General features: G+C 42.6%; 2 protein-coding genes across 2 annotated transcripts in view; both read left to right on the top strand.

Moving 5' to 3' along the window:
• Window positions 1-7707, top strand: part of LOC125287400 (double C2-like domain-containing protein alpha) — a 48085-nt gene extending 40378 nt beyond the window's left edge. Inside the window, 4 exon segments of the mRNA XM_048233230.1 lie at window positions 1316-1361; window positions 1363-1398; window positions 2141-2237; window positions 5345-7707. Coding sequence (XP_048089187.1) covers window positions 1316-1361; window positions 1363-1398; window positions 2141-2237; window positions 5345-5481 — 316 coding nt within the window. The 3' untranslated portion in view covers window positions 5482-7707.
• Window positions 7708-9975: 2268 nt separating this feature from the next.
• LOC125287406 (zinc finger protein 232-like) lies at window positions 9976-12595 on the top strand. Its single transcript, XM_048233238.1, has 2 exons — window positions 9976-10592; window positions 10749-12595. Exons 1-2 carry the CDS (start codon window positions 10409-10411, stop codon window positions 11732-11734), a joined length of 1170 nt encoding a protein of 389 aa, XP_048089195.1. The 5' UTR covers window positions 9976-10408; the 3' UTR covers window positions 11735-12595.
• The last annotated feature ends 4520 nt before the right edge of the window (window positions 12596-17115 follow it).

Here is a 17115-nt window from a genome sequence, read left to right as displayed (position 1 = left end):
TATCTCACTTGTTCTTCACCTCCTCCTTCTCTCCGTTTCTTTTCTTTCTCTTCCTCTGATTCTATCGCTAGGGCAACGCATGGATAATCAAGCATTCAAATAACCATTTGCATCATAGCACTGAATGCTATCCCTGCTCAGTCGGAATACTTTAGCAAAATACTCACTTCAGTTCAATGAAGTATTTACCAGGCGCTGGCTTGCACACTTACAATAGTTCTATGAGGAGGCATGTTGTTGGAGTTGGACATTGTTGGACGTTGTTTTGTTTTCCAATTGCCACGTACATATAAGCCTATATATATATATATATATATATATAAATGCCTTCTGAATATTTCTCATATTTAATATTGTATGTGTGCACACTTCTAATATCTGCCAGGCTCTGTGGCTTTCTCTTTCTCTATTTCAATTGCTCTCTCTCTCTCTCTCTTGTCTTCTCTTCTTTTAACTCTTTCTCTCTCTCTCCCTTGGATTTCAGTCCTTACAAACCTCCATCAGATTGCATTGCATCTCTCAGTCCGTTTCCCCCCTCTAGCGTCACCCCTCTCTTCCCCTCTTTTCCCCCCTCACCCCTGTCTCTCTCTTCCCCTCTTTTTCTGAACACCCCCCCCCCCTGTCTCTCTTCCCCTCTTTTTCTGAACACCCCCCCCCACCCCTGTCTCTCTCTTCAATTCAATCTTCAATCAATTTCTGTTCAATTTGACTTCCTCTTGAGTAGCACTCTCCCACACTACATTATTCCATGTTTTTTTAATGAATCACTCTACTGGTCTTTTCTCGGGTGTTCCTTTATTGTGGAGTGTCCCTCTCTTATTAATCCATCTGCGTTCTCTGTGTTCTCTCTGGTCCTCTCTCTGGTCCTCTCTCCATCTCCCTCTCCGCCTGTGGAAGCCCTTATCTGTCCTTTCAGATGCTCCCCGTCTTTATCTGCATCTCCCCATTCGCCTCTCCATCTAGCTCCTATTTCTGCATCCTCAATGTGTGTGTGTGTGTGTGTGCATGTATGTGTGTGTGATTGTGTGTGTGTGCATATGTGTGTGTGTGTGTGTGTGTGTGTGTGTGTGTGTGTGTTTGCGTGCATGTATGTGTGTATGTGCATGTGTCTGTGTGTGTGTGTGTGTGTGTGTGTTTGTGTGCATGTCTGTGTGTGTGTGTGTGTGCGCGTGCGTGGGCTGTCTAATAACTGCAGTCTGTGGCAGACAGAGGATGGGGGAAACTGAACCCATTAAGCCACCATCTGCAGAGCGAGTTGCACAGCCATCACATTCACACACACTCACACACACACTCTCTCCTCTGCTTATCGCAGGTACCTCAAACCAGACCTGAAGAAGAAATCGAAACACAAAACAGCCTGTCATCAAAAAGACTCTCAACCCAGAGTTTAATGAGGTACCCTACAGCACTGGCAGCTCTCTGATTCTGTGTGTGTGTGTGTGTGTGTGTGTGTGTTAGAGAGAGAAAGAGAGAGAAGACAGAATGTGCCTGCTTGCTGTTTAGAAAGAGAGTGAGGATTTGAAAGGGCAAGAAAGTATTTTGCTAAGGAAGGGCTCTGGCAAGTATGTGTAATATGTATATGAATATGTGAATGTGTGTGTGAGTGTGTGTGTGTGTGTGTATGCAATACTGGGAAAATGGCAACAATATGCATGCCATAGATAGGAATACCAGAGGGAAGGAGAGATACATGTACATGGATTGTAAATTGTTGTGAATGTGTGTGTGTGAGTGTGAGAGAGACAGAGAGAAATTGTGTGTGTGTGTGTGAGAGAGAGACAGAGAGAAATTGTGTGTGTGTGTGTGAGAGAGACAGAGAGAAATTGTATTGTATGTGTGTGTGTGTGTGATACACACTTATGGGGGCTGTTAGTTTGTGGTTAGTAAAGTGCATTAAATATGCATAGAAACTTTACAGTGCATAAACATCCATCTGCAACACAAACAGCCTGAGACAGATAGTGTTCTGGCCTGGAGCTGCTACCATGTGACTTCCCATCTCATATAGCACAGGGGTACTGGAATATACGTAATCATATATCATATGAATGTCATGCAAGTCATAGTCACATGATAAAGTGTGAGCGCTATGGTGTTTCCTGCAGCCTATGTGAACTTTGACCTTTCACCCCTGAAGGAGTTCTTTTATGAGATCACGTTTACGGAGCTGACTACCAAAACCCTGGAGGTCACCGTGTGGGATTACGACTTGGGCAAGAGCAACGATTTCATTGGTGAGAGCAGAAAGAAGGTCATATTATCAACTGATCTCCTTTTTTCACTTTGAGGGTGTTGTCCTTCATTTGAGAGGCAGCCGTGGCCTACTGGTTAGCGCTTCGGACTTGTAACCGGAGAGTTGCCGGTTCGAACCCTGACCAGTAAGCACGGCTGAAGTGCCCTTGAGCAAGGCATCTAACCCCTCACTGCTCCCTGAGCGCCGCTGTAGCAGGCAGCTCACTAAGCGGGATTAGCGTGTGCTTCACCTCACTGTGTGTTCACTGTGTGACTGTGTTTCACTAATTCACGGATTAAGCTAAATGCAGAGACCACATTTACCAAATGTACTCATGGGATCAAAAGAGTACATATACTTATATACTTCATTACAAAATTCATTACACTCACATTCCATTAACTATCTGCCCGTCCAATCAACAATGTTGCATCACTAGTATGGGAGGGAGGGGTGTATTTCATTGGCTGTTGAGCTCTTGGGGGTCAGGAGTTAGCTTCAGCCAGTTAGCATCATGGTTGGCTGCCGCCATCTTCAGAAATAACGACCAACATGTGCTCACTTTTGGCCACATTCTCTAAAACAGTAGCCTGGCGGGCCATCCTATATCATTGAAATGTATAGTCTGGAATCGAACCATTCACCTCGCTAATCCAAGGGCGGCAGAGAATTGTCTTTCAAACTGCCTAGGCATGCCAGCTGCCGCCACGACCATATCCGTGATCCGGCCGGCAAAACGGCAAATACATCCTTCTTCGAAAGGAATGACTTATGCATTGTGTTGCTCAACTTTCAAGTCCAACTCCCTCCAAAGTTGACGCCAACGCCGATTCAAACAACCGCCTTCGCTCGGCCATAGCCACCTTCCTTGTTGTTCACCGTCGCAGGACTGTCGTTATCCTGTTAAGCCCGCCTTTAAGACTCTTAACAAAATAGAGCGCTGTGATTGGATGAAGTCCACGGCGTTAGCCAATAGAAATCCCTATGGTTTGATACTAGACGTACAGGCTGAGCAAATTAATTTGCCGCCGCTAGGGTGCGTCTAGATTTCTAGGCTACTAAAACAGGACAATTAGCTTCCATATTCCTGGTGGACACAAAAGTATGTTGTCTATGTGGATTTGCAGTTTCCCAAGCTGGGAGAATCAACCAATCCACATGGACGACATCATTGGTAGCCATCTTTAATGGACCACCTGATTGGCTTGTTTGTGAACATGTGGCAGGAAGTTAGCACATCAGATGCCACTTTGTAAAGATGGTGGCAGTCAATGAAGGAAATGTTTGGCTGCACAGCTCTGGCTGAATGTGATGCATTCTGGGCAATGCATGTTTGGGACATTAAATGCATGGTCCATTAAAATGAATGGGGGTGGTACTTCTCCCTCTCTCCAGTTCTATTCGGTTGTTAAGTCCGACGTAACAGGCCCAACAGCTTTCTGGTCAAAAAGCGTTTACTAGCGCAGCCAGCTAGTTTTTGCAACTCATAAACCTTGTCACCATCACCTCCGTTTTATTGAGGGTAAAACAAAACCGGTTAACTTTAACAGAGCAATTACTATAGCTGTGCAGCCAGATGATGCAATCTAGGGTTACGTGCAGGCTTCCACGAAAAATAGGATTTTATTAGGTTGAGGCAACAAGTTAGTAGTAAGATGACAATTTTTTCTTAAAGGTTACTTGATTAACCTGACTTCACTAGATATTTTCAGCCACTTAGTTCATCACATCCATCTGGGATCGCCTCCATTGAGAGTGATTTCGGCACCAGATTTTATGGTAGAGCCAATCAGGACACAGGGCGGGAGTTTCATAGATGTGACGTATCCAAATCATATGCATGGATTTTTGGTTAGGCGCAGCCTTCTGAAACACCTCTCCAATGGATCGATCCCAGATGGATGAGTGGAGCTAGGCGGAACGAAATTCTTCTAGCGAGAGTCAGGTTAACTCTGAATAGCGGAAAAAAAAAGGTTTATTTTACTGTCTGTGGAGAAAACTGAGCAGCTCTGAAAGCCGTTGGACCCGGAAAAAGATTTATTAGCCTATTATTGCATCATCACTTAATAACCGAATTCAGAAAAATGTGTATGCCTATCGGCGTCAGACAGCTTTCCATCCCATTTAATTGTGTGTGTGTGTGTGAATTGACTGAAACATCAAGGAAGCGTCAAGAAAAATGTCTACTTGTACTACTTTTATTCGTGTGTATACACACTGGGCTTGTCAGCCAGATAGTCGTATATGGCGGGCCAATGAATCTCTGTCCGCTTGCTAACGTCGTCTACCCATTCTGTTATTAGCTCAGGATCAGGCAGACACTCGCCATTAAGAATAATTTATTAAGGTAGCGGTCCTGGGGTGACAATGACAGTGCATACCTTGACAGCTCAACATGCCGGTCTATTAGCTGCCCCATATTTCTGACCGCAGGTTGCGTGCACGCCCAACCTAGACCTAGAAGGGCTCTATATGAAAGGCTCATTCCACTTCATGCAGCGCTCCACAGCTCTGGATGAGCGTAATGTATACTGGACTAATCAGAATGCGTACATTGTGCAGAAGTCCAGCATGCATCAGGTTTAGCCAGGTGTGTGCACCGCTGAAATGAAGTCGAATGTGCCTTTTATATAAAACTGGAGAGAGGGAGAAGTCCCAACCCCATCCATTACCCCATGGTTGAGCTCATCAGGCTTTCACCAAGCTCCAGAACCACCCCTTTAAATGATACTCTCATACATTTCCTCTCTGATGATGTGATAAAGCTATGCATTCAGAGTAGCAGAAGTATCAAATGTGGGCTATATTACTGTTCGGAATCCGTTCTCCTGTTTCCTTTCAGGGCCGCTCATTTGTTTGCGTTTCCGCTTGATAATTTCACGGCATCCTTCATGGTTGGGCATTTTTATTACAACGAGAGTGTAACTTCCTGTCTGTCTCTAATGGCACTCATTTTAATTCGGCTTTCAGCTCAATTTTATGGAGTCAATTATACATGTGGCGTAACCGACCGGCATTGGGCTCATGATTGCTCTTTCAGTGGTTCTCTCATTAGTCTGCTGTTCGTAATTATCACATCGTTAATCGCAGCGTTCCATCATTCCACAGGAGGCGTGTCCTTGGGCTGTCATTCACAGGGTGAGGCCCTCCAGCATTGGATAGACTGTCTGAAGAACAAGGGCCAGAAGGTGGAGCGATGGCACACGCTGACCAATGAGCTTCCGGGATCCGCCGTGCAGGAGTGAAAAGAGGCGGGGCTACTTGGTCTCCTCAACAGGCGGCTCTGATGTATGCCGCCAGTTTGATTGGTGAACGGCCGCTGTCAGTCATGTGCTGACAAACGGGAACCACTGAGATCAACACACTTAAGAGACACTGTCACCTGATGGCATGAGTTTCATATCAGGGAGAACAGACAGAGCTCCTGTTCACTTCACAACCCTGTGTTATTTCGGCCATTTCTCCTCCAGTTTGTTTTGCTCATTTGGATTTTATCGTCATGCTGTTCAGCACACAAGCACAGAGTGGCAACAAGACACAGACAGGCATACAATAATTATAATAATACTACTACTAATAATAATAACAATAACAACCTCTCTAATAATTAATAAGTAATATTTTCTACAACAATTGCAAATAATTAACATTACATGACCATCTGTCCTATACATGTGAAATGTATTTTAAAAACCCATTTAGAATTCCATCCCTATCATGGCAACACAATCACTCAATGCACAAGAAAGAGTTGAAATAACTGTAAAAGAAATGCCTATGATTTGGGTTCAATGCAATATGTACTTCTGTTGCAATAAGGTATTTTTTTTTCTGATTTGAAAATGCTTCCAGGAAATTCCAAGTGGTCTTATGTTCCACATATGGGTGTTAATATATTTGTTAGTGTTTGCGAAATAACAAAAGGATGGTAAGGAGAGACACTGTCTGTTTTGTTAATGCACTTTTCATGGTGTTGGCATGGAACTACAGACAGCATCATGAATCCTCAGCAATGTGTCCCATGAGGCCAAAGGGACCAGTGATTTTTAGGACAGATACGGGCCATCGTTAGACATGACGTGAAGCCCCCATCAGCTGTTCTTAATCATTGAACCCCACGGCCTCATAGGGCTTATTGCTTTTCCAAAACATTTACACCTACTACATATACCTGACAAGGTTTCATGAAAAGTCACGAAAAGACAGCAACAACAAATATAGTAATTAATTTATACATAATCATTCTTCCGCAAAGAAATATGGCTCTTTTGGAGGAATGGTGGCCAAGCAACGTAGAGATGCAATTCAGACACGCGTCGCAACTTTGTAGCGGTTTTATGGGATCAGCGTGAATGGTTGCAGAGTTTTTTACAATGGTATCGAACACGAATGCATATTCAAAGACTATATGTGTTATAACTCTCATTCTACACACCCGTTGTGTAATACTGTGATGACACCAAACTGACATGGAAAGCAGTTGTCCAGTGGTTGGCGGTATAACATCTTCACACGCTACAGATTATGTCCACAGAGAGTAGCCTAACAAATGCATCTGTCAGAGCGCAACATGTTGTATACTGTATCTTGAAAGAGTTTCAGAAATGGCAGCAGTTTGTTCGCATACATGCACATGGCCAGTGTTTTGAAAAAGAGAAACATCTGGAACATCTATTAACGGAAACAAGCACACAGAAATTATCCATGTCACCCTTACGCAGACAGCAAAATGTCCCCATGTTGCTTTAGGGCTGTGAATCCCAGTGCAGAATGTGAGTGGACTGTTCTGTGGACTGTGTTCGTTCTTGGCATGCAGCTAGATGTTCCTTTTGGTGGGTCTGTGTTTCTTCTGAGATTTACACTACATTGCTGTAGAGGTCACTTTTACCAAGCGTATTCTATGAGCCATTTATCTGACCTATTGCCTTTGCATATGTTGTTTTGCGGAATGATAAACACAAACAACACAAAGAATACATGTTTTTACCTTCGCATAAAAGTCTGAGAATGCAAACTGTTATTATGATTGACTATTCTTTTTTGTTGGGCATTACAATACTTTATTATAGTTCTGATGATTAAAAAAAATAATGTGTTTGCTGACATTGTTAAACTATAAACTCCAAAGTTTCTGCCTCTCTGGAACCAAGCATGCTTTTCTTTGTGATGGTCAAGCATGTTTTATGCTAACGCTAATGTTAACCCAGTCTGTGGAAGGTTATATGGTGTTTTGTCTTTCTGGTGAGTGTCTACAAATTACAATGTCGTCTGAGCATCCCGAGCATATTCGCCCGTCAGTCACACAGCTTGGTGGGGGAAGAAATGCAGCACAGCTGCTGAATTAGCTGTTTGTTTTTTCTTTTGGACAGCATTTGCTGAGCTAAGGACTGAGGTGGATGCCCTCGTGGTTTTGAGTGTTTACAGCAATGAATGTCACCTCATTTTATAACAATAAAAAGTATTGTGTGGTCCTGGTTTTGTCATGTAGTCGTCTTAGGTGTGTGTATTTATGTGGGAAATTAATAAGTAAAAGCATTTTAGTTCCTACGTAACCTAGGCTACTACACAGAGGAAAGCAAAATTTGAAATGAGATCTCAAAATGCTCGATTTTTCTTCTCAATCGGATATCTCAATAAGAGCTGATTTATTTCTTATGAGACAAAGAAAATACATTTTCGAGGTAAGAATTGTTCCATTGGATTCGTACACTTGTTGAAAATCTCCACCTTTTTCTCTTTGGGGACATGCTGTAGCTATGATCTGTTGTTTGCAGACATGAATAAATACTGTTTTCATATAACATGTACTCAATTAGATTTAAATCATTGATCTTCAAGCGGGGGTCCGCCAAATTATTTCATTTGAAGCATTGTTTTTCCTATTCCAAAAATTAGGGTTATATAAAGCACCTCTGTTACAAATAATGTATGATTCTGTTTCTACATGTGTAGGGGTGTGTGTGTGCGCGCGCGCATGTGTGTGAGTGAGTGACACTTAGTTCCAAATATAAGATATGAATATCAGGCCCAACTTTGGGGCGGGGCAGAGTAGGATGGGGATCCGTGCTCAGTGTCTCTCTCAGCCAAGGGTCCTTGGGCTGAAAAAGGTTGAAGACTCCTGATTTAAATCTATGTATAACTTTCACATAATTAATGCTATTTCTATGCTCTCCACAAATATATACAAAGAAGAAGCCTGTTAATGAGTCATAGACTGATGTGTGTAACAGAGACAAGTGGATGTGGTAAACCCTGCACATAGTGTCTATCTATCTATCTCTAGTGAAACTACGCCATCTTGTGGCCAAATCAGAATAAAAAGACAATACTATCTTTGGTCATTCAACATGACAGAAAATGCATAGTGTAAGTCGGCAGAGAAAAGCAGTGGCGAATTATGGAATATTGGACATTTTTATCTTGAAACAAAAGAGCTTAAAGTCAACGATACAAAAAGTAAACTGTAAAATATAGGTGTCTTAATTGACAATGATCTAAATCTCAACAGACACGTGAAAGCAATAACTAAATCAGCCTTTTACCACATCAAAAACATTGCCAAACTTTGCCACTTATGATTTCCAAAATTTGGTCTGATATTCATATCTTGTATTTGGAACTAAGTGTCACACACACACACACACACACACACACACACACACACACACACACACACACAAACACAATCATACATACATCTCTCCTGCAGGGTTGATTAATGGGCTTTTCAGGCCTTCTTAAAAAGACAGCTTCAAGGGGGACAAAATGCAGTAGCTAGTGTTTCAATGAAAAAGAAACTGAGCACTACTCCAATATTCCAGTCCCTGCAATGGCTGTAAGTGACAGAATTTACTTTAAAGCACTATTTGTTTACAAATCACCAAATGGGATGGTACCAAACACATATCAGATATGTTGCAGTAGTACATATCTCTCAAATCACAGGATAAATATTTGTTTGTGAAACCTCCAGTCTAAACTAAACAAGCTGATGCAGCTTTTAGCTACCATGGTTCAGCTTTGGAATTCCAAACTATTTCCTGAATCACTTCCTAATTAATCAGATCCACTCTGACTTTTTAATTTTTCTGTTTTATGTGCTTTACATTCAAAACTATTTAACTATGTTTAAGCTATGCCCTTGTATGCTTTTATTTACAACTATTTACTATTATGCTTTGCATGTTTATGTCAAGCACATTGAATGGCCCCTGTATATTTATATATGCTATGTAAATAAACTTGCCTTTCCTTTCCTTGAATATTGACAGACCTAACTGCTCTCTCAACACCATAAAGGTATATGCCTAGGGCCTAGTCTCTACAGATTCAAACATGCATGCATAAAGTAGGCTAGGCTATAAGAAAATGGCTGAGCATGAGAAATAGTAATGTACAATCAATTGAATCTGGGAGGTCATAGATAGCATATGTGTCCCAGTTTGTTCACCAAATTAGCCTAAGCGTTATAAGGATAAAGTAGGATAAAGTCAGTCAAGTGTGCTTAAAAAGTGGCTAAAGTTGTGGGCTTGACTGATTGCCCTTCTTTCTTCTGTAGTAGGCTAGCATACAAGAAGAACAAGCAAACTCTATTCATTTTAATAATCTATAATAACAAACTTTTCTAAAAAAAATAAAGAAAAAAACAGTTTGCATTGACAGTAAGAGTAGGCCTAACGCGCTTCACATCTTAGCTAGACCTTTATTTTGATGTTGGTGCAGAACAACGACCCGGAAGTAATAATTGTTTACAAGGGAAGCGACTAACGTTACAGCGAATGTGTCAAGAATGTTTTCGGTGGATTTTCACTTGTTTTCTCATGTTTTAAAAGACCATTTTGGAAAATCAGTTGACCCAGATTTTTAAAGGCTATCTCTTAAATCATTTCAATGTTGCCGTGATTGTACGGTGTCTAGACTTGTTTGACATCAGATGGTTGTGGGATTTAGCTTCGGTTTTGCTGTAACGTTAATCGAAGCCTGTGACTTGACCAATGCCCATCGCAACCCTTACAATCATTAATCGGTAATTATATGTTATTAGTGTCAGAAGCTTAATTCAGTGTTATCCTTCTGAAAATCGTGGACAATAATATCACGCCTTTTCCAGACACCGAGGAGAAAAGTTGAACGAGCAGTTGTGTATCGTTTCCCACTGCTCTTGTCATAAAAATGTCCAAGATTGAAAGATTGAATGCACGGGTTTCTAAACTGCTGACCGCAGCAGTCCACGAGGTGCTGGAGGTGGTAAAGGATACGGTGTCGGAGTACCAGGAGAAAACCGCTCGCACTCAGAGGGAAAACGAGAGACTTCAGAAGAAACTCCATGAACTACAGCAAAAGTTTGATCGAGAATGTGAGTCGGTTCTTCTTGTTATTGTCATTACAATACAATACATTACCCTCTGGCGTTTACTTTATCATAATGTTCATTATTCAAGGTTAACTGAAATTGTGCAGTTGTCCAAAACGTATTTTTTAATTAGGTTTTCTGTGTCATTGTTTTCCCTAGTGACAAGAGTGGCAAGAGCAAGTCCTCCATTGCAGGCTAGCCAATCAGAGCAGTCCAAATGCTCATGTAAACAACTTCAGTCCTCCAAGGCATCGGGCAAGCCAGAGCTGAAGGTGGAGTCCAGAGTGACTTCTGCAGATGATGTGAAGAATCATCTGGACTCAAAGGTAGAATCCATCATCAGCGTTGAGCAGGTGTTTACAAACTGCAGTGAAGTGGCTCTTTCATTTGTCACCGTGGTGGATACAGAAAGTGACAGCTCTGCTCACTCACAATCTGAGAACTCAAAGGACGTCTCAGCACATGCTGAAGGTGTAGTGTTCCCCAATGGACTTTCATCACAGGCTAACTCCACCTCACCCACTCGGGAAGGGATGCCAGCCGACGTCAATATCATCAAAGCGGAGCCCGACCTTCTGGAATATTCCCTCTCCCAGCAACCCGTGCCCCCACACCAACTGTACGACCACGAGGAGCTCAACCCAGATTCCGACGCCACCACACCACAGAACGATGTCCAGTTAGATCTTCCACAGCACAGCTCTGACATTTCAGAAGTGGCACACTACATCCATTCCGATACACTCAACGCCTTTGTGGAGTCGTTCCCCTTCGAGCGGGCCCAGGGGCTGGGGACTGAAGCATGGGCCCAGCAGCAGCAGCAGCAGCAGCAGCAGCACCTCCACCAGCAGCAGCAGCGTTTCTCTGGCCGAGAGGAGAGCCACCGCTGCCTGCTTTGCGGCAAGACCTTCAGCCGGCTGGGCAACCTGCGCATCCACCAGCGCTGCCACACGGGCGAGAAGCCGTACACGTGCGGCCACTGCGGCCGGCGCTTCAGCCACGCCGGGAACCTGCAGAAGCACAAGCGCGTGCACACCGGTGAGCGACCGTACGGCTGCCAACAGTGTGGCAAGATGTTCAGCCAGTCGACCCACCTCAAGAAGCACCAGAGGATCCACAGCTTCCGCCACCTCAGCGAGGCCTGAGTTTGGGTGGGTGTTACATGATTGGGTGGGAGCCAGGAACTGTAAACAAGAAGTGTGGTGATTTGATATAGCGCCTCTCGGACGTTCATCAGATGTGGCTCAGTGGTATTGTAGTGGGTTTGATGTTTTAACTGTGGTAATTAATAGAAGTGGAAGAACAAAATAATACTGTCTAGTATTGCAATATTCTTCAGCACAATATTATCATGATTCAGTGTCTCAATATTTATGTATTTATCATTAGGATTTTAATTTCTTTTAGATATGACTGCTCTGATAACATGCACATTCTTTTATTGCGCCACAGTGGAAATTGAAAAGGAAGTAAAAATCTAGAACATACTTACTGCACAGAGATGGCTTTGGAGATTCCCGGTATACAAAATGTAATATATGAAAGAAATTAATTGCAATGTATCGTTGAATATAATTGCAATACTTGCTGTATTGTAAAATGTTAAGAAGGGCAAAAATATTTTATTGTCACCCAAATATTGTGATGGCATCATGTTGAAGCCAACCCTAGGAACATAACTGTCATATAGAAACAGTTATTTGGGACTGTGTTCTTACTAGGTCATTAAATATTGAAAAGAAAAGGCAGTGATACCAGAAGAATCAGAAGAAGGAAGGACAATCTGACTATTTATTTTTGGCTGAAATATCCCCTCGCAATCCTTATTGTTTGGATATCATGTCTGACTTTGAAATCTGTCTGTCTAAAGTGAACTCATAGTCCTTTCTACAGATGCAGAGAGAGTGAAGAACCCTAAGAAAGTTTGGAAACACAAGGTCTTTGTATTCTCTGTTGTGTTCAAAGTTATCTTGATATGTAATATAAGTCTCTCTGACAAATATCAACTTGTGGTTGGCTCTAGTGATGTAATGGTATGAAACTTTAACATCACAATTATAGTGACCAAAATTATCACTGTTATCGGTTTTACCACGTTGTTGTCAAAATGTGCTAAAACATGTTTCTAAGCCTACCAATAATGGACGAAACTCATAATCGGCCTGGCTTCCATGCAGCAACACAGCTGAGCGGTAACAGAATAGTATCCATATAGCATACTGTCTTGTCATAAGAGTGGTGTGACTCTTTTAAGAACAGCTTGGTGCGTGTGAGTGATGGAGGGAGAGGGAGCAAATGTAGATGAACAAATATAGATGCAGCAATGAGGGGGCCTAGCAGTCAAGCAGGATGGTGTTGCCATGGAAACCTCATGGCGCTTTTTTTTTTTTAATGTACAAGGTAACAAGCACTCACAGCAATTGGCCAAGGATTGGCTGAGATATAATTCCACCTCCTATTTGGCAGCTTTGCGGTCCATTTTAATTGGCTGTTTTGGGTGAATGCCCAATTGTATACAAATCAAAATGCCAATTAGTAATTTGTGAGCATTGATTTGAAGATCATCTCTTGCAAAATTCATGACTAATGAACACAATCTGTGGCCTGTGAAAACCTTTTAGTGCATTGGACCCCAAACTATGGCCCGTCAGCTCATTTTGGATGGTCCCCCAAAATATGTCCTTAATATATTGCATCCAGCCAACAAGGGAGTCGAACACCATCAAACTATATAACCTTCTTAATTTCCCCATGGCAACTCTATTAGCAGTACACATGCAATGCTGTTTAGCTCAACGTCATCGAGGATGTCTCATTTGCCTAATTGCTACCAGAGGTGGTGAGGAACGAGGAGAGAAGGGAAAGGGCAGACACGCAGAAAGGGCAGTGTGCATCCTACGTAGGGGACACGCAGAAAGGGCAGTGTGCATCCTACACACGTAGGGTAGGGGACACGCACCGCGTGGGGTAGGGGGCAGGGTGCATCCCTACACACGTAGGGTAGGGGACACGCAGAAAGGGCAGGATGCATCCTACACACGTAGGGGACACGCAGAAAGGGCAGGATGCATCCTACGTAGGGGACACGCAGAAAGGGCAGGGTGCATCCCACACGTAGGGGTAGGGGACACTTAAAGAAAGGGTAGGGGACACGAGAAAGGGCAGGATGCATCCCTGGGGGTAGGGGGTGGGGACACGCAGAAAGGGCAGGGTGCATCCCCTACACACGAGGGGACACGCAGAAAAGGGCAGGATGCATCCCTACACGAGGGGGGGGGACCAGAAAGGGCAGGATGCATCCTACACACGTGGGGACACGCGAGAAAGGGCAGTGTGGGGGGCACGCAGAAAGGGCAGTGTGCATCCTACACCGCGGGGAAGGGGCAGGGCAGTGTGCATCCTACACACGTAGGGGACACGCAGAAAGGGCAGGATGCATCCTACACACGTAGGGTAGGGGACACGCAGAAAGGGCAGGGTGCATCCTACACACGTAGGGTAGGGGACACGCAGAAAGGGCAGGATGCATCCTACACACGTAGGGGACACGCAGAAAGGGCAGGATGCATCCTACGTAGGGGACACGCAGAAAGGGCAGGGTGCATCCTACACACGTAGGGGACACGCAGAAAGGGCAGGGTGCATCCTACACACGTACAGTAGGGGACACGCAGAAAGGGCAGGGTGCATCCTACACACGTAGGGGACACGCAGAAACGTATGGGACACGCAGAAAGGGCAGGGTGCATCCTATATGGATGTGTTTTTAGTTGGAATGAGTGATCATTGGCCCAAACAAAGCCCTTTCCTCTCTGGGGCCATATTGCAGTGCACTTTGGGCACTGATCGGGCATCTATTTCTGGCAGAACTGCGCATGTGCAAGGCTTCACGACACCAACTTCGCTCCAGCGGAGAGATCACAACACGATGTCGACTTTTGGCTGTGCAAGGGGCGGGTTATGTGTAAACAACAGTTACTGCCACATTGGTGTTACGAACTAACCCCATCAAAAGCCTCAAAAGCAAGTTGTTGTTTACCAATGAAACTGTTAGTGCAATCAGAATGACTAGTCCTTACGCCATTGTTTAGTCAAACTGATTTGAAGTGTTTTCTAATGAACAATGCATAAAGCAGCACTATTTTCTATGTGGCATACCTATTTCAAAACTACAAAGTTACACATTATTGTGTGTGGAGGGGGTTGATTGCAAGAGTGGATATGTTTCAAACGTTTTACTGTTGACAGACATTGTGACAGTATAAAGAAAAGAAAGGCTTTTACAGCATTGTGTAAATGAAAAGTGACCAGTACCCCTTGGGCAGAGCTGTGCACCACTGTACATTTTTCTATACATCCTGACGTTCCTGTCTGTCAGGTCACATACTGTATATGCTAGACAGACTATGACAACTATACTGCTCAAAAAAATTAAGGGAACACTTACAGTTTTCTACAATTGTTAAAACACATTTTTTGAAACCTTCCACCCTTTTCTCCATTCTCAAATTACATTCACAGAATGTCTGACAGTTTTTGCAAAATAAAACACTCGCCTCAAAAGTTTTACTTGTGCTCAGAACCAAACAGTGTCAGAGTACCGATCCAGTGTATGATTGAAGTGTTCCCTTAATTTTATTGAGCAGTATAGTTATGACAGCTAGTTCAACACTTTTGCATGTAATGACTCAAGTGATGAAATAATGCCAATTTGTTTTAGGACTATTCAGCATGTAACCAGTATAGTGCAATTTAACAGACATGACATTGGCAATTGAAAACGTTAAAAAAAATAGCAGACATTTGTACAATATCAGAAAGTTCATGGATGGATCATCAGTATCATGAATGTACTAAAGCATTAGTGTTTGTTTAGGGGTACAGATTGGTGTTGTAGAATTATAAGAACAAGATGTCTAAAAATAGTCAGGAGTATGGAGCATTGTTGAGTGATTACCTTTTTATTGGTACCATATTCACTTGCCCCACATTAATTTGTACAAGATTTAAACTCTCCTACCCTGCCCACAATGTCACATGCTCCAGCATTGCAAAGCTATGCAGTAGGCAGTGGATAATGGAACTGTTTTTTTCTAGCGAATTCAAGAAGATATGGTTGCAAGCAGCAATGTGGAGCTCTAACAGTGTATCTGGAACACATTGCAATATGGAGCTCTAACTGTATCTGGAACACATTCCAATGTGGAGCTCTAACAGTGTATCTGGAACACATTGCAATGTGGAGCTCTAACTGTATCTGGAACACATTGCAATTGAAATTTCATGGTGTTACAGTATATCATCGGCAAGGTGGAAACAGTCATGCAAGTTTCATGGCAATTGACCAAAGATTTTGCCGAGATAGTACTTCACTTACTGTTTAGGCAGCTTTGCCTCCAATTCTGAAAGCTATATTGGGTGAACAGTTCCATGAACCGAAATGGCAAAAGGTAACTTTTGTCAGGCTTGGTTTTATCATCATGTGTCTTCATAAATAAATACTCATTATTTGTGGCCTGTGAAAACTTTTGTGTTTATGATGAAATCCAATATTGCCACTGTTGCTATGACGCCACAAGTATCCATCTGTCATCCATGGGGTCTTCCAAAGTACCAGGAGGTAAAAGATCATTTTCAATGTAAACACATCAGGTATTTACAAAAATGATGCAATATTTATTCTGCATCCTTATAATTTGGTCCTGAATCCATGTAAGTTTGGTTTTACATATATCAAACTGTTTCTTCACATATATGTGTGTGACAGGCAATTATATTATTGGGTGTGACAGGCAAAATCTTTTGGGAATTGAAATGTGAATATGTGACTTTTTTAATGTTTGTTTGACTATCATCTGTGCAAAATTTTGTGAAGAATGGGCAAAATTTGTGACATGTGAAAGCATCAGCTTTGCTGCTCTGCCGTGCTAATAATAAGAGAAAGGTAGAAACACATTGGGAGCTTTTGCAGTTTCATTGCTAAGCTCCCAATGATGATAAGAACTAGATGTACCGCATAGCGGTACAAAATATGACCGCCGCTCAGTCCTGTACATCCGTTCCGCGAAAATAAATCACACTTCAATTTGTCTCCATATTTTACTCCATCCCCCACTCTTGAAACTTTTGTGTATGCTTGTTTGGCATGCCTGAGTGTGTGTGTGCGGCTACACAGAAAGTAGCCTACTGGTGCTGAAAAGGTGAATAGATTGTAGAATAGCCAAAGAAGATGTAGCAATCAATCACAAGTAGGGCAGTTCATCACAGTTCATCCATTGCAACTGGATTGATGAAAGGTCACTTACACCTGTAGGCTACATTGTATTTGGGAAAGGCAAAAGGTATCAGCATAATTTTATTTATTTATTTATTTATAAATAAACAAAAACATCTCTGTCAGTTCCATGCCGTTTTCAACAGCTATCAAAAACAAAGGTCATTTTTGGAAGGATGGATTTTTTGTGAATGTTTCTTCTTCTACATAAGATTTTAGTCATCTTTAGTTCATGTAATACTTTATTGTCAA

This window comes from Alosa alosa, chromosome 22 (genome assembly GCF_017589495.1).
Source record: "Alosa alosa isolate M-15738 ecotype Scorff River chromosome 22, AALO_Geno_1.1, whole genome shotgun sequence".
Classification (NCBI taxonomy): domain Eukaryota; kingdom Metazoa; phylum Chordata; class Actinopteri; order Clupeiformes; family Clupeidae; genus Alosa; species Alosa alosa.
This window is presented reverse-complemented; position numbering and strand designations above follow the sequence as displayed.

Coding starts and splice junctions, on each gene's coding strand:
- LOC125287406 (XM_048233238.1), top strand. CDS start 10,409: ATGTCCAAGATTGAAAGATTGAATGCACGGGTTTCTAAACTGCTGACC. Junction 10,593..10,748: donor GCAAAAGTTTGATCGAGAAT/GTGAGTCGGTTC, acceptor TGTTTTCCCTAG/TGACAAGAGTGGCAAGAGCA.